This window comes from Myripristis murdjan, chromosome 8 (assembly GCF_902150065.1).
Source record: "Myripristis murdjan chromosome 8, fMyrMur1.1, whole genome shotgun sequence".
NCBI classification, from domain to species: Eukaryota; Metazoa; Chordata; class Actinopteri; order Holocentriformes; family Holocentridae; genus Myripristis; species Myripristis murdjan.
In genome coordinates this window covers 26234866-26261703 of record NC_043987.1, presented here as the reverse complement: position 1 = coordinate 26261703, position 26838 = coordinate 26234866, and the positions used below count along the sequence as shown (strand labels likewise).

The 26838-nt window shown below is 42.1% G+C and overlaps 3 protein-coding genes across 9 annotated transcripts; 2 read left to right on the top strand and 1 right to left on the bottom strand.

The window, feature by feature from the left end:
• The first annotated feature begins 1068 nt into the window (after nt 1–1068).
• Nucleotides 1069–12671, top strand: ubtf (upstream binding transcription factor). 5 transcript variants are annotated; one of them, XM_030056935.1, is made up of 21 exons: nt 1069–1478; nt 3924–3982; nt 4437–4609; nt 4728–4811; nt 4936–5091; nt 5228–5292; nt 5431–5557; nt 5656–5766; nt 5896–6029; nt 6158–6299; nt 6407–6448; nt 6652–6765; nt 6891–7046; nt 7513–7659; nt 9129–9239; nt 9334–9422; nt 9516–9705; nt 9798–9845; nt 9988–10053; nt 10168–10284; nt 10378–12671. In XM_030056935.1, exons 2-21 carry the CDS (start codon nt 3946–3948, stop codon nt 10516–10518), a joined length of 2250 nt encoding a protein of 749 aa, XP_029912795.1. In that variant the 5' UTR covers nt 1069–1478; nt 3924–3945; the 3' UTR covers nt 10519–12671. The 5 variants fall into 5 exon arrangements, with proteins under 5 accessions (XP_029912795.1, XP_029912796.1, XP_029912794.1 ...); XM_030056936.1 differs by lacking the exon at nt 1069–1478 and adding an exon at nt 1535–1706; XM_030056934.1 differs by lacking the exon at nt 1069–1478 and adding an exon at nt 1795–2147.
• A 1260-nt stretch (nt 12672–13931) lies between these two features.
• On the top strand, nt 13932–23338 carry atxn7l3a (ataxin 7 like 3a). Of its 3 annotated transcripts, none has more exons than XM_030057405.1 (14): nt 13933–14143; nt 14882–14923; nt 15049–15148; nt 15255–15387; nt 15476–15647; nt 15737–15834; nt 15946–15968; nt 16147–16192; nt 17652–17689; nt 17805–17873; nt 17993–18036; nt 18814–18885; nt 20608–20744; nt 20854–23338. In XM_030057405.1, exons 3-14 carry the CDS (start codon nt 15098–15100, stop codon nt 21060–21062), a joined length of 1092 nt encoding a protein of 363 aa, XP_029913265.1. In that variant the 5' UTR covers nt 13933–14143; nt 14882–14923; nt 15049–15097; the 3' UTR covers nt 21063–23338. The 3 variants fall into 3 exon arrangements, with proteins under 3 accessions (XP_029913266.1, XP_029913265.1, XP_029913263.1); XM_030057403.1 differs by having other exon boundaries at nt 13934–14167; XM_030057406.1 differs by lacking the exon at nt 18814–18885 and having other exon boundaries at nt 13932–14167.
• Nucleotides 23339–23464: 126 nt separating this feature from the next.
• On the bottom strand, nt 23465–26514 carry tmub2 (transmembrane and ubiquitin-like domain containing 2). The gene is made up of 3 exons (XM_030057407.1): nt 26367–26514; nt 24950–25578; nt 23465–24862 (listed from the first exon to the last, which is right to left on the bottom strand). Exons 2-3 carry the CDS (start codon nt 25561–25563, stop codon nt 24469–24471), a joined length of 1008 nt encoding a protein of 335 aa, XP_029913267.1. The 5' UTR covers nt 25564–25578; nt 26367–26514; the 3' UTR covers nt 23465–24468.
• Nucleotides 26515–26838: the final 324 nt, after the last annotated feature.

The window sequence follows — 26838 nt, the reverse complement described above, 5'->3', positions numbered from 1 at the left end:
ACTGTACATGGTCTGGATTTTCACTTATTAAAAATAAAATGATAAACTTTATTAAAAACACAAAACTGTTCTTTAGAGTTTTTGTTTGCAAAAAAAAACCCCCAAAAAAACCAAACATAAAACATATTTTTTCACTTGTTGTCCAGTATCCTCCACTCAGTTTATCCTAGAAGTGTGTGTGTGTGTGTGTTCAATAAGACGGCGCCTGCCACTCTCCTGTTTATGTTGCCTTCAAGTGCTCTCCTTATGCTTCAATTTCCTAGAACTAGTTCCTGTAGACATTCATACACAGTACATTTACCTGATCTTAGTGGAAAAAAAAAAAAAAAAAAAAAAAAAAAAAACAGAAACCAGACCTTGATACAGCTAGTCTTTGGAGCCTATTGCTTTATTTAATAAAAATAAATAAAGAGGGCGGAAAATGTGCATACGTGTAAATTATCTGAATGCTGGTGTAGTTTGACATAATAGAAAAACAGAAAGGCCCAACAATGCAAGTTAAACAGAAAGCAAAACTATAGCATATTCAAACACATTAATCCTACTATGTCACTCACTTGGTGCAGCTTTCATTTTCTGTGCCCTCAAAACGTCTTACCGTGGTGATATGGGACACTGGTATCAAAGAGCGCTGCTTTTTGTCGTTACATATGTTTGTTTATACACGGATTCCCATCACTCCGATATTTCCCACTGCAAACGAAGGCAGCATTACTTAACAGGGCCGAGTGCCCATTGGAAAGTCATTTGTTTTCCCTGAATCCGACTTACTGGATTGGACGGCCGGGGGTTCCGCCCACAAACAGACAAGGTGGAGTTGAAAAAAATAACGTGCTGGGGCAAAATGAAGCTGTCAAACAGCCACTTACAATTTGCTAAAAGGGGTTTCGGTCTACCAGGAAAGGGCAGAGATAAACTCTGTAGGACTACCAGATTTTAATCTCAGAAGTTGAAAACTGGCACAAAAGTAAACACGAATTGAAAAATTAACTTTTCTAAAAATGCATATATGTATTTTTTAAGTTAAATGAATATGTTAGGGACTATGCCTGATCGGGTGAAAAGGCAAAGATTCCGAAAGCAAAGTTTCACTAAAATTATGGCATTAACACAAGTTGGGGTTTCATCAGATTCTCAGCTGCAATGCCAGATAAAAATATTCGCTGTGAAGTTAGCGACAGATCGGCTGGCGATCGGACTGGGTTGGCCTCCGGGAGCAAAATAATAGCCCTCGGTTAGGCTCGGAAACGGTGAGAGATCGGAAAAAAAATGTGGATGTCTCCGCATAGAGAAATGGTTGGATGGATAGAGAGGAGCTGCTGTGCGCTGAGTGGAGGTAGACAGCGAGTGAGATGGAGGCGGGGGGAAGGTCCATCTCTGCGGGGACTGGAGCCCTGGACGGACGGCGCAGTGCTGGCTAACGTTCAACCCTCCCCTTCTTCCTCCACAACGACACCGAGACTCACACCGAGAGACAGGTAAGCCTCCACAACAACCGCCTCGTTTCATAATACAACGACACAACTGAAAAACAACACAGTAAACGCGAATTTATCCACAAAAAAAATCTACGTTAAATGTTTGTTTTTCCTTGAAAAAAGCGCCGTAACCGTTGGTCTCCTTGTGCTACTGGCGAAACGCACCGACTGCTCTAACAGGGTGCAGACGAGGTCGGCCATAGCCGAATTTCTTGTCCTCTACAGCGGGTAAGAAACTGGATGTGCGAGCCGGAGATAAATGCGGTACTTTCTCAAAATTTCATCCAGCGACTGTTTAGCATTCAGTCCTCTTATCATAACTCGACCGTTCGCACTGTATCCGAGCTATTTGCATGGGGAAATTATCGGTGGTTTCCGCGCCGAGACCTCCATGCGGCTGTTGGCGGAACAGCCAGCCGCCTCTCACGGTTAGCCATCAGGGATCTCGGTTTAATATCTCACCGTGTAGAGACTCGCCCTCTCTCTCCCTCACTCTCTCTCTCTGTCGCCTAACTAGCCCAGAACCACCGACCGCCGAGCTCGGAGAACCCGCCTTCTTGTTCTTACTTATGCTCTTTTGGATCGAGGAAAGGGTAGTCCGCAACGCCCTGGCTTTACTTTTAAGCTCGGTTTTTCTGTGTTTGCAGTGCGCCATTGGACCTTGTCACGGTAGGTTTCCTTGTAGAGCAGAGCTGAAGCATGGCGGACCTGGAGCCGTTTGTCGCGCCAGTGAAGCTACTTAGTCTCGGATATTAACATGTTTCCTTTAAGGTAAAGCAAAAAATGATGTAGGGGACGCGGGATGCATTTGTACTAGCATTGTTAACGACGGCGGGTTAAACGGATCCTTTATTAACACGTGAATCTAACGTTACACGGTTGTTAAAACATTATTTTCCGTTTTCTTTCTTCCTGCGCCTCCGCAAGTCCTGCCGACACACCATCACCATCTTCCATCTCGGTTAACATGCCGATGTGTTAAACATTTTTATCCACAATCCACAGTGGTTAAACACAGATAAGGTTATTGACAAGATCGCTGATATTCATATTTTCATTTGTAGTAAACAATATTCTAAGTCTCCAAGCGGGACTTGGTAATGCGAAAAATTGTGATTGTTATGAAATGCGGTAGAGTTTCAGGTTTTGTATGAAATTTTTCACAATTATGAATTACATGGCGATATTTATGAGAAATGCCGTTTTAAGCTTCATTTGACGTGCCAGCTTGCCCTTGGCCATGGTAGCTTACCACTAAACCTCTCAGCTCCCACTATTTTTTACCATCCATGTACTGTAATTTCCATCAAATCTGAGATTGACTAATTGCTAAAGCTACTGGAAATTTTAATTGTAGGAGCTATTTAGCTGTATAAATGGTAAAGTCGAGCATTTGAAGTGCAGCGGGGGTCACACGGTTGAAACTGGAGTAAACTGGGGCCAGCAAGGACATGATGAACAACAAGCAGCCGCCATCATAGGAGCAGAAACCGGCTACGCCTCGCTGAAGAATGCATTGGGTTTTGCTCTAAAGTCACGGCTCTAAATGCCGAAAAAGCTACAGAAAGCGGTTTTTAAATACAAATGCCACCAATTTATTAACTGTGAGCGAACATATAGACAGTTTTTTCCACGCTTCAGCCTGGGTAAACCCCGGAGAAGATTATAGGTTTGCATGGCGGAGCGAGATCCGTGTTCAGTCGGTGGTGAGGCGCTTCTGTCGAGTGGCGCATTTGGCTGCAATGTTCCCAAGCCACCATTCCCCCTCGTCGGAGACCGAAAGCAGATCCCCCGTCCGTGGTCAGCTGGTCGCCTACAGCTGCCTGTCCGTCCACGTCCATTCGCTTCCTCCTTCCGTGGATCCTCCCCAACCTCCGCTCCCAGAGAAAAGCCTCCATTGCCGAGCGGACCGGGCGAGAAAATGGTCGCTCCTGTGCGTCCAGGATACTTTTTGTTGTGGAATAAGAACAGTGAAAATACGCCAAATTCCGGCTGACAAAATTTCCTCGACGCAGACTCCTGTTGTTGTAGCTAGTTGTGCTAGTTGAAGCCCTCCGCAGTGTTATTTGAGATTTGAAGCCGTCACAAGCAATAGCCTATGTCTCACCATGTAGCGTAAACGTTTAAGGGGCGGTGTAATGAACATAAACCATTATGTCGAGGCAGATTTTAATTCCACGGGTTGGAAACGTCGGAGTTTTATTTTTTCACGACGTTGACAAAACAGTTTATTTTTAAAAACGGACCAGTTACATCTTTTATGACTTAAATGTTAAAAACATTATTATATACGGTGATTTCGTTAAAAAAAAAAAAAAAAAAAGTTCGAGGTACAGTTAAAGGATGTAACTATTAACCCGTAGTTCTGCTTTCACATTACATTTCAAGCGTAACACATGCCATGAAGAGATTATGTTAACTTTATTTTTTGGTGTTTTTGTACAGATAAAAAACAGTGCAACCACAAATGAATGGAGAAATGGAGACAGCCACCCAAGATCAAGGTGATTTTTTTTGGTTCTACATTTGTGTATTTATGAGCAGTTCATCCCCTGCACGGTACTTTGATAATTATTTGAGTTTGTACAATTGTAGTATATTCAAGTACACCTTAATGCAAAAAGAACTGGAATAATACAGAAAATAACTATGTAAAGCATTTTATGAGTATACTGTATAAATTCCACCATAAATATAAGTCCCCATAGAAATATTGTAGATGATCAAAAATACTATAAAGTACAATAAGCATATTTGGAACTTACTCTGTACCAAAGACATTGTGTAATATAGTGTGTTTTTCCGTGTAGATGCACATAATTACATGAGTTTGTACAAATAAATGTTTAGTATGACCACTATTGTCCATTTACAGACAATTGCGTAATTGTCTGTAAATGTCTGTGTCACTTCAGTCATCACTTTTGTGGCTCTCCTCTCGTTTTCATGTTATCACAGTGTGGGCACAAGATGACCTCTTAAAGCTCCTGGAGGCCATGAAAGTGGCCCTGCCCCAGAAGGACCTGACCAAGTACAAGACGTCAGAATCCCACCTCGACTGGCAGAAGGTGGCCTTCAACTCCTACACAGCAGAGATGTGCAAGCAGAAGTGGCAGGAGGTCTCCAAAGAGGTAAGCCAGTTTAAGGGATTTTCATATAGAAACAGTGACAGTCGCTGTTACTGTCTTACTTAAGGCCAAATTTGACGTGTCATTGAATATTTGTGTTGTTTGTCTGGCTTAACCACAGATCCGTAAATTCCGGACGCTAACAGAACTGATCGTTGATGCCCAAGACTACATCAAGAACCCCTACAAGGGCAAGAAATTAAAGGTGATTTACATGATTGAATAGATGCTAAATTATCTCTCATGACAAGTGGAAAAGTAACTGCTATTTCAGAGTGGAGCTCACATGTGAGTCTTTCCATCCCCTTTTCTTTCTCCACAATTAACAGAAACACCCGGATTTCCCCAAAAAGCCCTTGACTCCATACTTCCGTTTCTTCATGGAAAAGAGGGCCAAGTACGCTAAGCTTCATCCTGAGATGAGCAACCTTGATCTAACTAAGATCCTCTCCAAGAAATACAGGGAGCTTCCTGACAAAAAGAAGGTGAGTCAGAGGGACAAAGAGGGAGCTGGGTGGTTGTGAAATCCACCCAGATTGTGAGAGTTGACCTGGCATTTGGTACTATTTGTGAATTCATTCAGATGATGACAGACATACTGTTTTGTTTTTATGACAACAGAAAAAATATGTTGAAGACTTCTTACGAGACAAAGAAGCGTTTGTGCAAAGCATGCTGAAGTTCAGGTAAGATAACCGTATTTCAGATGTTGTAATACAATTAAGGGGGATAATGTGTTTCGCCTCGGTCACCTGCAGTACATTAGCTTTACCCTTAGTAATGCTGTTTGTGTGTTCATTCATTTGTTTCTTTATTAAATGTAGGGAAGAGCACCCAGATCTTGTGGAGAGCATGACAAAGAAAGGTTCAAACGTACCAGAGAAGCCCAAAACACCGCAACAGCTTTGGTACAACCATGAAAAGAAGGCCTTCCTCAAATCACACCCAGATGTAAGCCATGGCATTTTCTATGGTCTGTACAAAATCCATGCTCTTTTATGGTATTTGTATGGTTTCAATTGATGTTTGCTCCGTCTGTTTGATGCCAGGCGACCACCAAAGACATTAAAGAAAGTCTTGGGAAACAATGGACGCAGCTGTCTGACAAAAAGAGGCTCAAATGGATCACAAAGTCCCTGGAGCAGCAGAAGCAGTATGAGGTGAGACAGCTACGATAGATGTGTGATACATATTACACCGGACTGTTGTGGTAAAATGTAGTGGCAGTAAAAGAGGACCATGTCAGGAGGGTTTTCATTCATGGTCATGCTGTTTGTTTTTTATTCTAGGAGACTATGCGGGAGTACATCCAGCAGCACCCAGAGCTGAACATGACCCAGGGCGATATCGTCAAGTCCACTCTGACCAAGGCTGAGAGGCAACTGAAGGACAAGTCCGACGGCCGACCTGACAAACCCCCTCCGTAAGTCATCTCTGCGACTACGCTGCGGACACATCTGTGATTATGGTTCTCTGTGGTGCTACATTGTGATTACCAGTTAATGTGACTTCAGTGTATCGCCTGTGTGGGTGTGTGTAATATGCTTTCAGAAACGGTTACTCGATGTTCTGCGCGGAGCTGATGTCGAGTATGAAAGATGTACCCAGCACAGAGCGTATGGTCATGTGCAGCCAGAGATGGAAACTGCTGAAACAGTCTGAGAAGGATAGTTACCAGAAACGCTGTGAACAGGTCAGCATAGAAACATAGTCACATTATAAATGAATAAAAAAGAACCCAAAGCCTGGCTCAATAAATGGCATAGTGTTTGTCTAAAGAGTATCATTTTTATTTTTCAGAGGAAGAAGGAATATGAAATCGAGATGAACAGGTTTCTCTGCGTAAGTCATATTTTTGGTTTCTGTTTCTACATCTGACCTCTGCTCTTCCTTCTTTGTTTTTCGGTCTCTGCTGTTGTTTCCACTTCTCCACTGTACTTTGAAATTGTTCTACCTAATGCAAATCACTACTACTGCTCCACCTTTCTTTGCTGCATGAATTCCTAATGTGTTTTTTTTTTTCTTCGCTGTGTTTACATGTAAAGAGTTTATCAGAGGAGGAGCAGCAGCGGGTTTTGGCCGAGCAGAAAATGATAGGTTTTAAGAAGGGCGGTGGGTCCAGCAGTCCTGCCTCCAAAAAGAAGAGCTCTAAAGCAAAGGTAAGACTCAGAATACAGCAGCATCTGTCCAGTTTGTGATAACTTGAAGACTACCTTCACACACACACATGTCAATTTTCAGCCTGTTTTATCCCTGCCTTATACTCCATTGCTCCCCCCTGCAGGCCAGCCCAGAGAAGCCCAAAAGGCCCATCTCAGCCATGTTCATCTTTTCTGAGGAGAAGCGCCCCAAACTGCAACAGGAGCGTCCAGATCTCTCCGACAGTGAACTCACAAGACTGCTGGCACGCATGTGGAACGAGTTGTCAGACAAGAAGAAGGTATACCGATTAGAAAATAGGACAGAATGCCTTAAAGACAGGGTACAGAATCCTCAAAATAATCGGGGAAAGAAAAGAGACTAAAACAGCACAACAACTACATACTTTAATGTTGCCACGTGGTAACATACATCATCTCACCCGGAACGTGGATGGGTTGTGGCTCCCTCTGCCTTAGTTGACTTATTTGTTGTTTTTTGTTCGAGACACTTATAATTAACCTCATCTGTGTCCTTTATTTGTATTGTTGCCTGAACATATGCTGAGGGAGAGCGTCTGGCCATGTCAGTCGTCTACAACAGACTAGCCTCTCTTTTTACATTAAACAGCCAGTGGAGGGTAGGGAGCAAGTGACGTGATTGAATGTTGTATGATGAATATTAGACTTTAATACAGCCAAATAATACTGTTTGCATTGTTTTATTAGCAGTAACCAGATCTCCTCGTTGTTGCCTTGCTGGTTTAGGAGAAATATAAACGCCTGGAGACAGTTCTGAAGGCCGAGTCCATGAAGAAGGAGAAGGAGGATCGTAGTCGTCTGCCAGATCCACCCAAGACTGCACAGGACATCTGGCAGCAGAGTGTCATAGGAGACTACCTAGCCAGATTTAAGGTATGCCAGTGACCCCTGCTCTCAAATAACCTCAGTTTTTACCATTTATTTTGACACATAATGAGTCACAAGGTAAAAACAATAATTTGTAAAATGGATTACTTAGGGGGGAAAATGGATGGCCTTGCCAAAAGTAATAGGGAGTACACGTGAGCTTGAAAGGTTAAAACTTTAAATTATTGAGCGTATATAAAGTGACCACTGGGTATCACTATTCGCTCTGCGACATCAGTTTATGTGAGAGGAAAAACGGCGTGTGTTCCAGTTGCCCAAAATGTGTCATTCTCTTCTCACTCTAAAGTCCTCCCTAACTCAGCATCCAAAAACTGTCATTGTTAAGGATGTCCTAAAAGTTCATCCAACATAGAAGGATCCTTCATATATCCTCCTGCCCCTATCCTCTAATGTAGTAATACTGAATGAAGAAGGTAAGTGAATTAACAGCTTTGGGTTGGAGAAACTGACAAAATCCACAGTTTTAAATGGTCCAAATTATTTTGTCATGTATTCTCCAAAGAGTAGCAGGCTTAAAATCTTATCCGAACATTTATTAAGTGATATAAAATATAAATGTTTATATGCTGTCAGCTATGTTAGTTGTAACCCACAAAAATTAGTCATGTCATGTAAGAGTTAAGGCTTCTGTAGGAAAGAGATGTGGCAGCTGATTAATCTCTGCAGTGAAAGGCACTTTTCTTTACAGTGAAGAGAAATGCAGTGAGGAAAGGCTTGACTTGCCTGTCATTCTGTATTAATCTTTCTTGTGCCTTGTGTTGCTGGATGTCATGGAATTTCCTTTCAGGGATAATACATGAAGACATTTCTTTTCAGCTTTTCCACCTCCGTGAGGTAGACCAGGCTCACTGTGAGCTGACACAGCTGACATAATTTTAAGAAACGTCTCTTTGTAGAGAACACGAGTCCCTGAATAATTTAGACAGCTGTCATCTGAGAAGGGGAAGGGAATCCAGTGTGGGAGGAGGCTTAACGTCATGAATCAAATGTCACTTAAATATGATTCATGTAAGGACTTTCCAGCGTACAGGACACGGGTCACTCGCTACCTCTCCTCCTCACAGTTTCCTTTCATTTCCTCTGTGACATTTTAGTGAAATGAGGAGAAATCTTTATGTTAACAAAGTGCACCTCTAGAATTCAAGTATCTTCAAGTATAGAGAATCACATGTTGAAACCATTTGTGTATTTTCTAAAGTATCTGAATATTTGGAAGTTCGAACAAAGTCTTTTGCCGCAAGTATGTATAAGCTGGTAGGGCTCAGAGTTTTGTAGAAATTAATAAATCAGGGGAATAGCATCCCACTGATATTAATATTGAACCACATTAAGCTGAAAGTATTGCACATTACAAAAAAAAAAAAAAAAACTGGTACGGATTCCCAACTAACAAACTATCTTTTCTGCTGTAGCGTAATCTGCGCAAACTCATCATGTCAATTTGTGCTGCACAGAACGACCGTCCAAAAGCACAGAAAGCAATGGAGGCGACTTGGAACACCATGGAGAAAAAAGAGAAGATCATGTGGATCAAGAAGGCAGCAGAGGACCAGAAAAGATATGATGTAAATAAGATTTCTCCCTCGAGTAGAACTCCATAATTACCTCATTCTCCGTAGGACAATGAAAGCTGATGGTTTTCTTATAACTTCCCAACAGAGAGACCTGTGCGAGATGCGTTCACCTGCCACTGCAATTGCCTCAGGGAAGAAGATGAAGTTTGAGGGCGAACCCAAGAAACCCCCATCGTAAGCTCGTCACGTCCATCTTCTTTGTGTTGTCTGCTGTGTGTGAGCTACTGAAACCCCGAAGTTTGATTTCGCATGTTTTTGACCCTCTAGAAACGGATATCAGAAGTTCTCTCAGGAGATGCTGTCCAATGGAGAGCTGAACCACCTCCCAATGAAAGAGCGCATGACTGAGATTGGCGGCCGCTGGCAGAGGTTACCGCAGAAGGAGAAGGATCGCTATAAGAAGATAGCCGAGGAGAAGCAGAAACAGTACAAAGTGCAGCTAGAGCAGTGGCTCGCGGTAAGAACTCACTGGGGTGTTTTGAGGAAGTGAAGAGAAGATGAACTGATAAATAGAAATATTATCTAACCTACATTTCCATGCTTCCACAGAGCCTGTCCTCACAAGAGAGAAACACTTACAAGGAATATAATTCACAAGTAAGTCAGTCATTTCACACAATTATGGCGAGCATGCCTTTAGCGCCGTCACATATTGTAAGTGTGATGTAGCTGTGTTTTTCCTCTTCCTTGTATCTTTCTTGGTCAAGTGTGTGAATGTTGATCTCCCTCAATGTTACAGAAAAGAAAGAGTACAGCAAAGCCAGGAGGCACCAACGCCAAAGTCAAGGCAAAGTCCAAGAAGTCGGTGAGTTTCCTGGTTTTCTGCTTCCTGTTTAACTGTCGTCACACCAACACCTTATGCACCTGAAATGCGTCCAGCCAAACTATCGGCCATACCTGAACGTTTTTCTTGCAACAGGACTCAGAGGACGAGGAAGATGATGATGAGGATGAGGATGAGGACGAGGAGGATGAGCAAGAGAAGGCTTCCTCTGAGGCAGATACATCCAGTGAGGAGGATGACGACGATGATGATGTGAGTGCTGCTCTGCTCTTTGCCAGCATTCAGCCATCAAGACGAGAAATGTCTGTTGCTACTAAACAACCTCTCTTTTTTTTTCACTTGCAGAATGATGACGATGATGATGACGATGATGACGATGATGACGAGGACGAGGACGATGACGAGGCAGAAGATAAGGAGAACAAGTCCGAGGACAGCAGCAGCGAGTCCAGTTCGGCAGAGACGTCGGACTCCGATTCAGACTGAAACAGGCCAACCCTGTCCCGAGACAGACTGAGCAGCGCTGAGCTGAGCCAAGAGTCCAGGGAGCTCTGCCACTGTGCCAACCCTGCTCTCCTCCCACCACCAGAGGGAGCCCCTGCATCGCCTCATCCATCTCACACTCACCCACTTTCTGTTGCCCTGTTGGTGATCTGCTCATGGAGGGACACTGCCCTTTTGTCCAAAATCTGTTCCATTCCCTACCTGCAGCGATGGTCATCTCACAGCTCTGGGTGCTGACGTTACGTTGAAGAGAGCATCCCACTGGTTTGGTGATGTCATGGACATTTCTGCCGTTAAGTTACAGGTCAATGGGTTAGGATTTTAATGCGTAGGGCAAATAATTTACCCCCAGTGTTTTATTTTACTTTGTTTTATTTTATTTTAGTATTAGAAATAGTTTCAGGATAGGTCCGCAATTTTAAGTGTGGGAGTTGTGAACAGGCTTCATAGAGCCAAAGAACATAGTAGTACAGTGGATCACTTTGGGGTGGGGGATTGCGGGGCACTGAAAAATTGCACTCTTCAGAATGTTTCCTTTAGTCTTTCCAGAACGTTGTCGTCTTCTCTATTTTCAATTTATGATGTAGATTTTATCATTTGGTTCTTAAAGAGGTGGTATTTTTCAGGAAAAATCAAGCCATTATGAATGTCTTCTGTTGCTGGAAAATTTGAAAACTTGCTACTTAACCCAGTTTTTCACCTAAAAGTTGAAACGTATTGCCTTGGATCTGTTAAGACAGTTGTTACCTGATATGTCTCATAATACGTAGAAATGCATCAGATGCATCTTTTTTCTGGAGACATTCAGAAGATCTTTGTTAACGTCTGAAACAGTTCTACTTGATTCAGTTTTTTCGGATGCTTCGTCCAGTCCTGTCTAACAGTAATAAACAATATTTATTGTGGAACTACAGCAGCTTGTCATCCAAGGGATAGTGTTTGTTTTCCACATTCTGAGTAGTTTGCTCAATCTGAGTATTTGACCTGTTAAAATAGGGTTTTAAAAGAATATTGATATACATTTTGTGTTTGTTGTTTCTTTGAACCATTGTTTTACATTTGATTTACGGTTGATCTGATTAAATGGTTCATGGGTTTGTTTTAATTGTGAGATTTTGTGTTCTGATCCATTTGAAATCATATGTGGATTTTGAACTTGTGAATGGCTTCCATGTTATTTTTCTAAGTTAGTTTGTTTTGAAATTTAAATGGACTTGACTGTAATCCATATGGGTTTTAGTCAGACGCTTATCCCAAAAAAGTGTGCACTTGATGTAAATCTGTCCCTCTGTGTGTGAGCGTGTGTGCGCGCGTGCATGCATGCACATTTCTGTATATATGAGGGTATGTGTGTTGCTTTGCTTTAATGTGTGCTGTTTGCTGTATTGTTGCATACCATATGATGTGACTGCAGCGTGCGTGTATGTGCCTGCGTGGAGACATCACACCAACACCATGAATGTAGATATTGTTTAATCTCTTTCTGTTTTTCTTCCAAAGTTCCTCAGTAATATTTCTGCTCAGCGCTGTCTTGTTATTGGTTACCTGGAAACGGAGAAATGACAAGACTGTTTCACGACTGTCATTTTTGTGTCTAGAGACAGATGAGTACATGGCAACTATAATCTGTTAGTATTGGACTGATTTTGACCATTTTGAATCTCATCCTTGACTGAAACAAAACCAGCGTGGACTATTTATATAATTTTGGGGGAGGGAAATGTGGAAAGTAATTTGAAACATTGGTCGGCTACGGGAGTTTGTAAAAGGGATTCGGGGATCTGAGTTGCCAATGGAATTAGGGGTAAATACTGTTGTAATTTTTTTGTAAATATTGCTTTTTTTTGTATTGAGTGGTTATTGTTTTGTTAGTACTTTAATTTGGCAAACCCTCATCAGTGGCTTTTAAGGCCAGTGAGTCCTTTATTCACAGGAGAGTTTTTGATTTAATTCACATATTTTAGTTGTTCCTCTCCGTATGTTGGTTTCTTTGTAGAAATATCTAAGATGGCAAAGCTTTACAAGTTTGTACTGCTGATGATTTGACAAAATTTGATGTTTTCTATAGCTGAGGGTGTTCTTATGTCCTTGCAATTTAAGTATTTGGGCAAATAAAACATGATCTTTAACAGTTAGTATGTGTTGTGTTTTGCTGTAGTTAGGCTGTGAGATACTTTAATAACTGAAGAGGTATCGGTGTTTTGATACATTACAAAAATAAATGTTATCTTAACTGTTTGAGAAGTTTATTTGTATCACAGCTTAAATGTCAACAATGCAACAAGAAGAGCATATCCCTGTTATGATGGACCAAGTATTACAATTAATGTATTGTCAAAAGATACGAATAATGATTAGAGATTTCCCTCTGCACAAGTGAACAGAAAGAGGACGTGGTTTTCAAGTTATTTTTGTGAGGACCTCAACACCAGCATGGTTCAGGCTCAACTAACTGATCACGGATAACGAGGAAAACAACCCTGTGTTTTATCGACGTCTGAGCGGAAGGTAAACCTGGCGGCCTGCGTCAAGACAAACAAAAACACCCGGGCTACAGCCGGAAGTGAGGTGATTTAACCTTCAAAATAAAAGCGAAATTAAGGGCAGCGCATCGGCATTCCGGTTGCGTCACACAAATCTAGCACATTGGCTGTGCGTACAGCCATTTAGACCATCTCTGGTGCACATAATAGCTAAATATAAAGGTATGACACCCACAAAATCACTATTGTGTAAGATCGTCATCATCTAGTTGTATGGTAGGGTAAGTAATAACCACAGACACAGAAGTAAAATGCCGTTATATTTCTATGGTTACACTTACCCTACTTAACACTGGCATGGGACAGAAAAAAAAACCTATCCATAAGCCTTGTAAGAATGAATGTCAAGTAAAACAGGTGAACAGGAAGGTACGATAACGTTATAATGCTTCAAGTCGGTGTTAAAAGGTATTATTAAAATATTTATAACAAAACACGCCCAGTTTTCTTGGTTATAAATCCCGTATGTTGTCAGTAGTGTTGTATTTGGGTTTTTTTACGTTTAATGATCGCGTTGTTTACCTCCTAGGTGAAGAGTTGTAATCACCAGTTGGACGATGTTGTGAACACTATTTACAAGTGGGAGGCTGTTATTTAACCGTGTGTGACATGACTCAAGTTGGGATGCAAATTCACAATCAACCGTGGTGTCTTTGGAGCGCTCCCACTGTAACAGATGCGGTAGATAAAGGTCAGGAAATAACTGTTGAGTTGTAATTTTAGAACTCAAATCTGCTGCTTAAAGAAGTGACGATCGCCGCTATGACCAGCAGAGGGCGCCTGCCTGGAAGCCCAACTGACACAACGGCTGTAGAGCAACTTTTCATTATTATTTTGAAAGCCCCGACCAGAAGTTAGGTGCTTTATTCTTGAAGTTAACTCTACATCGGTGGCCTGTCAAGCCGGGTGGTAACGCTATCTCGCTTACAAGCTGCGACACCGTAACACTTAAAACGAGGTTATTCGTTTAAATAAGATACCACGATGGATGTTTTTGCAGGTCTGGTGACGATCCTTGCATAGGCTGACACGGTGATGCCGCCTCCCTTGCTGCCTGGGTCGGGGTGAGTTTGCGGCGGTCTGACAGGGTAAGAGGAAACACTTTGGGTTTAGGTAAAGGGGGAATATAACGTTGAAACATTACGCCGGAGCATTTTGCATCGCCAAGCCAGAAACGGCCTCTCTTTTAATCTCAAGTTAGTGCAGAAGACCGCCTGGCTATCAAGCTAATGGTTACCACAAAAGTAGTAAACCTAACTAACCTGCGGGTTAAACAGCAGCGCTCTCCTAGCTAACAAACTACCATTATTATTAGCGTAAACACTGCCGCTCGACGGGAATACATTAACTCGCCTGATCCCTTTACTGGCTGTTTTAGGTGTTTAACATTAGCTGCCCGTGTTATGTAACGCTAGTTACTCACAAAATCATTTTAATGTGAATAAAAATGCATCATGCCTCAGTCTGTTCACCTCACCTGACGCAGTGAGCTGTGCCAGCACCATGCAGGGTCCTCAGTCCTGAGGAAACCTCACCATATTATGTTAGTATCATCGGCACTAGTGTGTCTTAGATCCTCAGTAGTAAGGTTATCGTGGCCTTATTGCATTTTAAGTATGTTGTCTTGTATGCTATCACATGGTCCGGTGCTTTGTGTGCTTTACTTGCACAGTATCCCCCTGAATGTACAGTGACATTACCTTAAGGGCTATGCAGATTGATAAATGAGAAGGCAGTTCACCAGCTCATTACTAAACCATGCAATATGTTTCAATTGTTTTTCTTCACGTTTCCCTCTCTAGAATGAAGAGAGATGCCATCAAGTCTTTGTAGCTATTTTGAAAGTAAGTATTTTCAGATTTTATTGATCTAAACACAGGGAAGCTTAGTGACAGACATTGTTTATGCCATTGTGTTTTGTCATCAGGCTTTTAATGTTTGTCTTGTCATCCGTGTTCAAAATCCACAGACCAATATTGCATTGCCTTGCTATCAAGATTTCTCATACAGTTTTTCAAATGAAAATGGAGGATATGCCCCTGTCAGGCCCGGACAACACCAAGCTAGAGGTGAGTGAATGCACCAGACATTGATATGTGTTTGTAGTTACATTTTGTCTCTATAAGTTGCAGCAGTACTATATTTGGAGTGATGATCATCTCCCTGATGCTGCAGGCCTTGGTCCATGAGATCTACTCTGACCTGGTGGAGGATGCCTGTTTGGGCCTGTGTTTTGAGGTACATCGTGCTGTGAAACAGGGCTACTTCTTCTTGGACGAAACGGACCAAGAGAGCATGAAGGAGTTTGGTTGGTGGCATGACGTCCTGTTTGCTCTATTCCCTTTCTCCATTTCTGCTTTGGTGTGTTTGCTGATGTGCCCTCCTTCTTCTCACAGAAATTGTGGATCAGCCAGGAGTGGACATATTTGGGCAAGTGTACAATCAATGGAAGAACAAGGAGTGTGAGTGTCCGAACTGCAAAAGATTCATCGCAGCTTCTCGCTTCGCCCCACACTTGGAGAAATGCCTGGGCATGGGACGCAACAGCAGCCGCATTGCCAACCGCAGGTCAGTCGGCAAAAGCCATTAAGAACATATCACTGCCATACTCCAGGCCAGTGTTTTGATCCAATGTTTTATTTTCCTCTGCTTTACAGGTTAGCCAGCAACAACAACATGAGCAAATCAGAGAGTGACCAGGAAGACAATGATGACCTCAATGACAATGACTGGTCGTATGGAGCAGAGAAAAAAGGTGAGCACTTAAGAAAAGATTTTCAACTGGATTTTCTGTTCATATATAATTGTCTATGAGTGCAAAGTTGCTGTCTGACAGCTTTTTTTTTTTTTTTAAATCCTGTTAAAGCCAAGAAGAGGAAGTCAGACAAGGTATTTTTGCATTATTTTCAAAATCACTTTTATAAGATGCACTGCAGTGCAGATTTTTTTTTTTATTGTACATACATTTTTAGATTTTTTTGCAAGTTAAGATGTCTGTTTTAACTTCTGTCTATATTTTAATATGTATGTGGTAATAAATCCATGCTGAATGTTATTTTTCATGCAGAATACAAATTCACCCAGAAGATCCAAATCTCTAAAACATAAAAATGGTGAGTCCATGTTGAGAACTCATTGTGAAAATTGTACATTATAGTTTTATTTATTATCTATCTATCTATCTATCTATCTATTTATTTTAAATTAAATTTGATATCGGCCTGTGGATGAGCTTAAAGAGTGATAGGAAAGATGGGATAAGGAAATTGGTTGTTTGACATACTTCATGACCCTGATCTAGTCTCATGTAAGTGCAAGTGCACCATACGCAGTCACGTCTTACATTCAGAGAAGCAGAAATATTGTGAAAACGGAGAAAACTGTGGTATTTAATATATTGCCTGTTTTGTTACGTACCATCTGCCGTAGTATTTCTTATTTCTGTGTACTGCCTAATATGCCAGTACGCCCCTTGTGTGGCTAAATGCCAACAATACAGCCTTTGGTTTGTTCGCTAAGTCTGTGGATTGTCCCTTTGATTTGAAATAGCCTATTATGTAAGCACCACCATGTGTTAATGTGGTGAATTTGCCACTATTTTTTTATGCACCACATCTCACATGATATTCAGTTACCAGTGCACTGATTAGGTTCACATCCTTTGTGCTTTTATGAATGTGATGTGAGTGTGAGGCCTCGCTGCTGGATATTTTGCTCTCTGGTCTGTCCCGCAGTGCTTGGGCCCAAGCGTGTCGTAGCAGATCAGGAAGTTCCATGTGCTGGTTTCCTCAGTCACAGGACGAGGGATATGGACAGCTGCACTGCAGTGCCAGCCATACCGTAGTGTAGATGAAACGTTAGGAGCAGTGGAGAGGCTATTCAAGCTATTAGCACACCTTTTAGTTGAACGTTTCCAGGGCAAAATGTCAGCACAGTGAAGTTTTATGTGGACCCTGAGATTTGATGGATTGAATGAAATGAAATGAATCAAAAAGTTGCCAACCTCCATGGGAGGTGCTGAATTAGCTTGTGATTGTTTTGGCTTTACATTTTGATGTTTTTCCTTATTTCTTTTGTAGCAGGCACATGTCTGGTTATGGGGTGAAGTGAATCTATTTTCACACCTGCACTTCCCCAGAAAATATATCTCAGCATTGTTTTAATCCCTTATTCAAGCCAGTGGGCACTGCTAGCTGCAGGCTAGCCTCCAAACTTGAAGCTTGACGTTCCCACTGGTAAACAAGCCAAATTTGGAATAACTAAAGGAAAATATCAAAATCTCACAAGTAGATTTCCTGTAACCTGTGGATGATGAAGAAAAATAAGATAAAAACTCAAAATGCCCAAAGCATCCCTTTAAATTTATGAAGAGATACACATTGTTTTGACAGCATCTGCACAGTGAAATATTTTTTTCTTTTTACAACTATAATTCCACATTTTGAACTTGTTTTTCCTCAGTAATTTTCCTAAGTGGCAGTGGCAAATTTAATAACTTACAATCCCTTTCAGATTATGTTTACTGTTCGATGAATAATGTGGACTAGCAATACTTTCCTTTTTCCCTTTCAGGTGATCTCGGTAGCAGCGTCAATACAGAGTCCTACAAGGTGACAAGTTCCTCCTTAATTCACAATTCCTACAAGATGACAGTGAATCTTAACCTTATATTTGAAACACAGCAGAATATTGATAAATGCTCTCGTTGTGTGTCCCTTGCTCCAGTATAACTACAACACCGGCATCAATTATGAAACGTTAGGCCCTGATGAACTGAGATCCCTTTTAACAACAGTGAGTCTTTACAGTCCAACTCATCGCACAATCTGCCTGGTTACAGTTCTTATATTTTCCATATTATTTACTATGATGCAAATCTTGATCCCTAACTAAACTAATGATTGTTTTCACAGCAATGTGGGGTGATCTCCGAACACACCAAGAAGATGTGCACCAGGTAATGATTGTCTGGCATATACACGAAGCCTGATACCATTCTGCTCTTATAAGACCTGTAGAAGTGTGGTAAACTAGTTAACTGTGTTCTTGCTAGTCCTGCTAATGTCTGGGATGGTATGCGATGGATCTGGATCATATGGGTACTTGGCCAAATGTCCCTCCATGGCTATGTTACATGTGTTATTCAGTAAAGTCTGACTTCTGAGGTTAGTGTCAGTCCTTGGTTTGGCCCCTCTGTGAGGCTTTGTCATGAAAACTGGTGTAGTTTTTAAGTGACGTAGAAATGCTGTCTGATACTGAAGCTCATGGTTGCATGTTTATGTGGAATTGTAATACATGATCAGTTTCATCAGTGTGTTTTATGAAAATGATCATGTAAGTTGGGACTAACTTAGGGGAACACAAGTGGCAACTCAGTATGACTTTACATTTGGTTTCCAATTTCTTTCCAATGAAGTGTGCTTTCACTTGATTTGGACCAACTATTGGCTTGCTTTCCCCACTAAAAAAGGGGCAAATTAGTGATTAGACATTAGCGCAAATTTCTTTTCTAACTGGACTATCAAAGACCCTGTCAGTGACCAATGTCCCTCTAACATTTTAACCCTTTAACGCCTCATTATCCCTTTGCCCCATCTGATTGGTCACTGACTGTGTCTGTCCCACCCCCCTCACTTCCTGTGGCCCTGGGTAGGCAGGCAGGGCTGTGCGTGAAGCTGTGTGGCGTGGGTGGCCATTGGTCAGGGATGTGTAACGCCAGCTTGTGTCCCACCAGGTCCCAGCGCTGCCCCCAGCACACGGACGAACAGAGGAGGGCCGTCAGGGTGTTCCTCCTGGGGCCGTCCGCGTGAGTGTGCCCCCCTTCCCTTGCCTTCCTCTCCCATTCCCTTCCTTACCACTCCCTCTGATCCTCTCCCTTCCCAGAGACATGGGTTGACTACGCTGGACAACCACAAGTGCGGGGCCTGTGTGCTTCAACAGCACTGATGTTCAAAACTTAGAGCTCTGTGCATGTTGTCACTCTTGCGGCGCAGGTGTTTGCATGAACCTTTGTGCTCAGTGTTGTGCTCCTAATGAGATGATCAGATACACTGGTGGACAGTGATGTGAATACCTTGCATTCTCTAAAAGGAGGGCCAGAAGAGGTTGATTACTGTCATTTTTAACGACCAGGGCATTGTCGTGACTAACATCTAACAGTAGTGTAAACCAGTTAAAGGGGCATTAAGTAATCTGTGACCTTCATTGACATCTGTTGGTGACTTTTAGGAAGTGCAACAAGATCAACTGAATGAATCTCCTCCTACACATGTCTGTGGTTTAGCTGGCCTAACTCTTCTTGTCCCCCAGAGGCAGACCTGTAACACTAACGTACAGGACTTGGACTCGACTTGGACTTGAACCCTTTCTTTCATGACTTGTGACTCGATTTGAGCACTAATGATTCAGACTTGTGCATTAACTGCCTTTGGACTCAGAAACCGAAGACTCAAATTTGTTTACTATTGAAATTGTGAAAATGATGCTCATGCCTCTCATTGTTTTATACTGTATGCTGCATTACAGGAGTGAGTGTGTTCAACATCCTCCCAGCGGCTCACAGTGTGCAGCATGCAAAGATGCCAAAGGAAACTCCCAGAGTGGAGTCAACTAAGAGCTCAGCTAGATGCTCGATGACTCAGCCATAACTTGGACTCAAAAATTGGTAACTCAGACACAAGTAATGGGGACTCGACTCAGACTCAACTGGAGCACTAAGGACTTGTGACTTGACTTGGACTTGAGGTCTAGTGACTCGACTACAATCCTGCCTACAGGTATGGTCCATTATTAAAAACAATGAAAGGCGGCCAATGCAGTTCCTCGTGAAGTTTCTTCTTTATATTCTACCTGAATCACTGTGTGCAACTGAGCCTCAATACTGCCCTCACCACTTCTGTAACTAACACGAGTCCCACTCACGTGACCACCGGTCATCTCAAGAGATATGGCAATCAGGGGTAAACTACTTGTAACAATACAAACTTCTATGCCTCACTGCTCTGTGACAACAGATACGCTGCTGTTGTTGCCAGTATGAAGCTCTTCTTCTTCTACAGTCCGAGCCATTTATGTCAACAAAGCGGTGAACGTGGATGGAAACAAGTGGAAGGCTCTCTTGCCTTCTAAGCCTGTGAAACTATTTGAATCTCTGTCTCTTGAGATGTACATCATCTTAAAGGACACGGTTTAAAAAAAAAATATTTCATCATCAAACATTGCTTAGTGATCCTTTAAAAAGTTGTATTTGTGCACTAGACACAGGTAAGATAGCAAATTAGAGTGGAGATCCAACAGTAAAGTATAGTAAAGAGGTAATATATCCCTCTATTAATCCCTTAAATAATGCATAGTCATTTTATATTATGGGAGCAGTTAAATCTTATTGTCCCTTTAATTCCTATTATGTATCTGCATAGCAAAGCAGTGGTATCAGCATTAATGGGGTTGTTAATCTGTGAACTGAATGTCTGTGCATCACCTCCATCAGTTAAACTTGACGTGATTGTGTCTGGGTTTCATGTGGTAGGCCATCACTGCCCGATGGAGACGCCGTGGTGGAGAGCGACAGCTATGACATTCCAGATGGACAGGCCCTGATGAGCCGCCTGCAGTGGGAAGACTCCCCGGACATCTCACCCACTGACTCTGCCTCATCTAAAGCCAGTAAGGAAATGACACGCAATACGCTCCCAGTCCAATCCTTTTTATAGCCCTGATATTTAGATAGCAGTTTGATAATTTGTCACGTTTTTTATTTCTATCCCTCTCACAGGCACCAACCATTCAGATTCGAGGAGGCCTAAGAAAAAGAAGAGGGCTTCTCTTGGTTTAAACAGCAGTGGAGGAGGCGGAGGGAGTGGGTGTCCGATTGGAGGCGGCAGCAGCAGTAGTTCTCAGAGTAATATCAGCTTATCAACCAAAAAAAAGAGGCCCAAGCTCCCAGCACCTTCTATTCCCAATATCTACGATGACTTAAACTAGCGTAACCCCTCTCGTTGATCACCCAACCCCCTGCCTCCCTTGCATTGTGCCCCTCCTTACCATACGTAGGAGGATAGCAGGCATGCAAATGACTAGATGAAACCTGACTCAGTAGTCACATTCAACCTCGAAAAGTATGCTATCTCCATCTCAGAGACGATTTCTCCTTGTAAGTGGTATGAACTCAATGTTCTAAAAATTGAGTCCAGTCAGGGTATCCACAGGTCCTTAACAAGTAAAATTTAAGACTTAGGAAAACATTAAAGGGTTTTAAATACAGTAATTGTTTAAAAAATCTATTTTGAGCCATCAGTAAAAACATATAGTGATTTTCACATTTCACTTACATCCAGAGTATTTAGCTGAGGCTGAGTTGAGAAGCTTCTGTTTTACTTTCTAATATTATTTTATTTGCACTTCCTGTTGGTCAAATGTTTTGACCACATTCATGTCCTATCTAATTACCATAGGACAGGATTAATACAATATGCCAAATATGTTGGACATCAGACCCCAAAGCATTTATTTCCCTAGTGCCCTTTTTTTATTATAGCACTTGTTTTTAGTTTGAGAACTTTTATTAGCTGTGTTCTGTTAGGAACGCTTTTTTGTTTGTTTTTGTTTGCTTTTTTAAATTAAATTGTTAAATTAATAGCCAGGTAGCACTGAAAGGTGTGTAAAGTCTTAAATTTGTCTTTGTGAAGCCTGCAGACACCCTGACAGAGTTGTGGGGCCTGTGAGCCGGCCCGTCTTTAGACTGTGTTTACCTTTACTTAGAGAGGAGACAGGTGGAGCGCGACTGCTTTCAACAGCAACACTTGACACATATATACTGGAGTACTCATCAGTGGCTTTTTAATGATGGCATATTGCACAGTTGTGTATGTGTGTGAGTGTGTGTATGTGTGCCTGTGTATGCCTCCCTGTGTTTGGTGTGAATGTCAAGGACAGTTGATTGTTATTCATGTGTGTGTGTGTGTGTGTGTATGTGTGTGTGTATGTGTGGTCGGGTTGATTAGTCACTTAGTGGGCGCGTGTAATCATTTTTATTTTCCACATAACTATGCATCCTTGAATGTGACATTTTGGTGGAAGTATGTGTGCCCTTTTAAATATTTAACTTTTTTTTGTTTACATTGACACATATAACTTTTTAACTGTGTCACTGCCTGTCAAGTGATATGTATATTATTTATCTGTACACACGTGTACATGCAGATTTTGGTAATGGTATTTACACAGATTATACTACATGTATAAGTGCATGTAGTGCAATGTGTGAGCTGTATAATGAATCATGAACAATTGAATGAATCTTTGAATATCCCCTCATGCATTAGCACCTGTACCCCCACAATACAAAACCCTCATCTATGTTGATTTTTCTGTAGAGGACACAATCCATACACATCAGTGTGCCGTAATTCTGCTTTCCAACCATTAATCCTGAGTGATGAGTCTGCATGATGTAAAGTTGTAAGGCTCACAGACATATGAAATAGTACTTTATAAATAGTACATGCATTAGAGGTCATTAGTTTGCAAAGGAGATACTACATTCTGTATTTCACCACTCTTATACTTGTAGGTTTCACAATGTCTTTGTTTTTGTCACACCCATCATGAATTGGTTTTACAGGCCGTAAGACTTAACTGAAAGCGCCAGTTAATGTTATAGTCACAAGCGCATAGTATAGTACAGTAAGTTGCATTTGCCTCATTTGCAGTTAGTGCAGAACATAAAAGGAAAAACCTACCCAAATACATTCAAATTTTATGTTTCAAATCTGAAGTCTAGAAAATCTGCTGATTTGTATTTTTTCAAGTTTGGATGTCCGGTTGCATTACATCTGTGTTCCTGTCAAGGTCTTCAAATTTCCAACACTGTCATTGCCCCCTTCAATCCGTTTAATTATAAAGTCTTGTGATGTGCACTATTAAAAAAAAAAAAAGAAAAATCTTAATGAACCATTGTCCTTAAATACTGAAAATAATTTGTTCCAGTAATGAGTCTCTTGCCACCTTTTGTGGATGGAGCGAAGAATGGCCGATGTTTTATTGTGGCTGTTTGTGTATCTGTGTACAGTGTCTTGACAATGAGTGCAATGACAAAGGATGCAATTTTGTGACTTCCCAATATTTTTTCATCCACAAGCACGTGTCAGTGCATGTGTGAATGGCTATTGTATATGAACATAATGTGATACATAGGTTATTTTTCTTCACTGCCATGCATACCGATGTTTGTATAGAAATAAATAAATGCAAGCACCATTCATAGATTTCGTCTGTACTCTGTCAATCTTGAAGGATTCAAAAGGCGATGTCAGCATGTCTTATTTCCCTACCTCCTTACTCTGTAACATGAATGTCATCAACACACATCCAACAGGAAGCAAAGGTTTGGTTTGAAATGCTTTAATCTGAGTCAGCACTGAAGCCAGAACAGTCCAACAGAGATCAGAGGGCATAAAAGAGGCTCCTTGTGCCGGCCTCTGATGTCACTATGGCTCCCTCAAATCCTCAAGTGCCAGAGACAGATTCATCTGATTCATTCTATCATTTTATTTACAGTAAATACACAACATATTTACATTATCTTCTCAAAAAAACAGTGTTTATTGTAATGTCTAGTGATAATTATTTTTTTAAATTATTCTATTTCTAAATAGTTGCGTAGTTCAAGCAACAGAGATACTTAGGAAATTCCTGCCCTGCAATAATGCAGCTGTTACAGTCCACGTTTAGTTACAGAGAGATCATACTGTTAAAAGAACAAAAAATGCAAAAGAGAGTCTAACCAGCACACAGCACAACATTGAGTGGTTCTCAAAGTGCAAGAGTCAAGATTCTTGCAACTATGACTTGGTTCTCCTATTCTGCAGATGCTTTTCTTACGCCTGCCTCAAGAACAAAAATACATCCTCAAGTGAATGAAATTAAAATAATTGTCAATGATGCACAGGGCGGCATCATCCTAATCCCAGAAGTAATCGAAGAGCAAACTACATAAAGCCAAAATGATTGGCCAAACGTACCAGACACTGACATTAGCAGGGTTTTAATTGCTGAGTCATGTTTTAATATGAGCAAAGTTGCAGCTCAGTTTAACCTGAACCTCATACAGACACACACTGCAGATTATTGTTTTCTCCATATATACTGTACAATCTCTCATGTTTTTGTTTTCTTGATGCATGCAAAAACACAGGCACACCCACACACGCACTGTAGGAATCCAGTCAGCTATGTGGCATCTGCACCAAGGCCTCTTTTGATTAGTCCCCGCCTCTCTCCAGACGCCACCTACGGCTGTTGTTATTTTTGTTCTACCTCACACGAATGCCAACATTCAGACGCAAGTAAAGACTTCCTTATATTGTAATGCAGCAGCCTTCTCTGCCTCTCAGCGGCTGTGCATCCCAAAGATCAGGAAGCTGAAGAACACAGTGACTCCCACAAGGGAGATGGTCGCAGGGGCTGTGAAGAACTGCCGGTAGTTGATTCGGAAGTACCACACGACAGCCAGTATCACCACAAACACAGGCACCACCAGGCTGCTGGTACTGAGGGCCAAACCCGCAGCCCTGAATCCTCCAGAGACCCCTGCCCCGACTCCCGAGCCCGTCCCAGATGGAGCCCCCTCTTCTGGACTGGCATCATGCAGCGTCTGGGAAATGTGGCAGTGGATCACACTGTTGTGCGTGATGTTTAGGGACAACAGAGTCCTTTTGGGATCCTGTAGCAACTGCCCTTGGTAGATCAATTTAATCTGACGCTCCCGACCTGAGAAGTATTTGCTAGAGAAGAAGAGAGAAAATAACCATTAAAACATGTACTGACAAGTCATGCCTGATGGATGTTTATGACGGGGTGGCTTTACCAACCTTTTCAGCACTCCCACTGTATCCTGTGGTTTCAAAACAGCCACTTCCTCCGTGTCATTTAGGAATTTCAATCTAACAGAAATGCTAGTGTTGGTGGAGTTGGAGGCATTTTTAGACAACACCGAGCTAAGCTTTGTGACCTTTTTATCTTCCTGCAGCAGATCCTCTTCTTCCTCCTCCTCCTCCTCTTCCTCAACTTCATCATCCTCCACATCATTGGGGTGGTATCTACCAGTATGCGGTTGCTTTGTCTGTATGTTCAGCAGCAGATCTGTCCCAATTCCTGCAGCTCCCTCTCCTGTTCCTTCAATTTCTCCTCTCTCAGATGCTGGCTCCTCCTCTTCGGGCTTGTTTTCCTGTGAAGGTGGAGGAGCTTGCTGTTCAGGGGTGTCTGAGCTGGGAGGCCCTCCGCTGTAGCTGTCGTGGCCTCCCAGTCCAATAAGAGAGGCGTGGGCCCCGACAGTGAGGATGGTGCCCAATATATGGTCTCCTCGATCAGCCACGTGTGTCGACAGCCAAGCCAAGACAAGAGCCAACACCAGGAGAAACACACCACCTGCTGCGGCCACCTCATCTCCCATGCCATCCAACATGGTCAGTGCACACACCGCCATTTCTGTCCTCAAAACCTGGGCAAATCAAGATAAGCAGCACAAGACACAAAAATAAGGTCGAGGCCAAAAGCTACACTGCCACAAAAGTTCAGGACAAGATTACTCTGCACAGGACAGTCATTAGATTGCACAGAGCACCAGGACACAACTGTGTGGTACTTGTACTGTGCACTTTGAAGACACTACTTCACAACAATCACAAAGATGTACTAATATGATACTGAGACAGAAACAGGCCTAAATTCTGAGGTTCAGTCCTTTTGAACGTGGTGCTTGATTGATTATTTGTGCGCTTACAAAACTCAACCATTCATAAAAGATTTAAGTTACCCCAGTGTGTCTGTTCACCGGCTATCAAGCCCACATTAATTTAAAATAAATTTGAATGAAACTGACTTTTTCGCCATACAGGAAAGAAAGAGAGCTGCACTTATCGAGGCTTATCAACAGCCGAGTTGCTTAGCTAGAGAGCTACGTAAGACCCAACAAGCTAATTTTAGTCGTGTAAACAGTGTTTTGGCATGTTTGTCAGTGGAATCGCAGCTCAGTCTTTCGTGGAGAGCTGCTGTGCAAGCCAGCCTGCTGTCCTGATAACTTGTTGTGTGAAAAGAGTGTTTGTTGCTCTTCCTAGCTGGAGTTAGCGAGCTAGCTTGCGAGCTACCTTGCTAGCCGAAAAACGACCTTCGCCTGTTTACACCAGTCGTCTCTCAATCTGTTTTGTCGCAATGTTTTCCAAAATGGACGCGCACACATGTCGTGTGAACGTTCCCCCGTTTACATGGTACAAACCCGCATGATCTTACCTACTACATGTGTAATCAAATCATGTTTAAAGACGTGCCACAACGCCAGTTAGCAGCTGCCCGTTAAAAACCACATAAACACAGTCGACGACACGGCATTACGTCACCGGCGAGGTGTTAGCGAGTGGGAGCGCTTGTTTTGGAAACTGGGTCAAGCCTGTTGCTGCCTGTGTGTGTGTGTGTGTGTGTGTGTGTGTGTGTGTGTGTGTGTGTGTGTGTGTGTGTGTGTGTGTGTGTGTGTGTGTGTGTGTGTGTGTGTGTGTGTGTGTGTGTGTGTGTGTGTGCGGGGCGGGGATTTAATGACTTAATGACTCTAAACATTTTAAAACAAAAATAACACCATACAGGAACACACACTGTTATAAATGAGGTGCCCATATAGAATAAAAGTGAAATGCTATAATGCATTCTCATGTCCATGCAGTAATCTTACATTCATATGCATATTATAATTCAAAGTGTCAAAATAAGA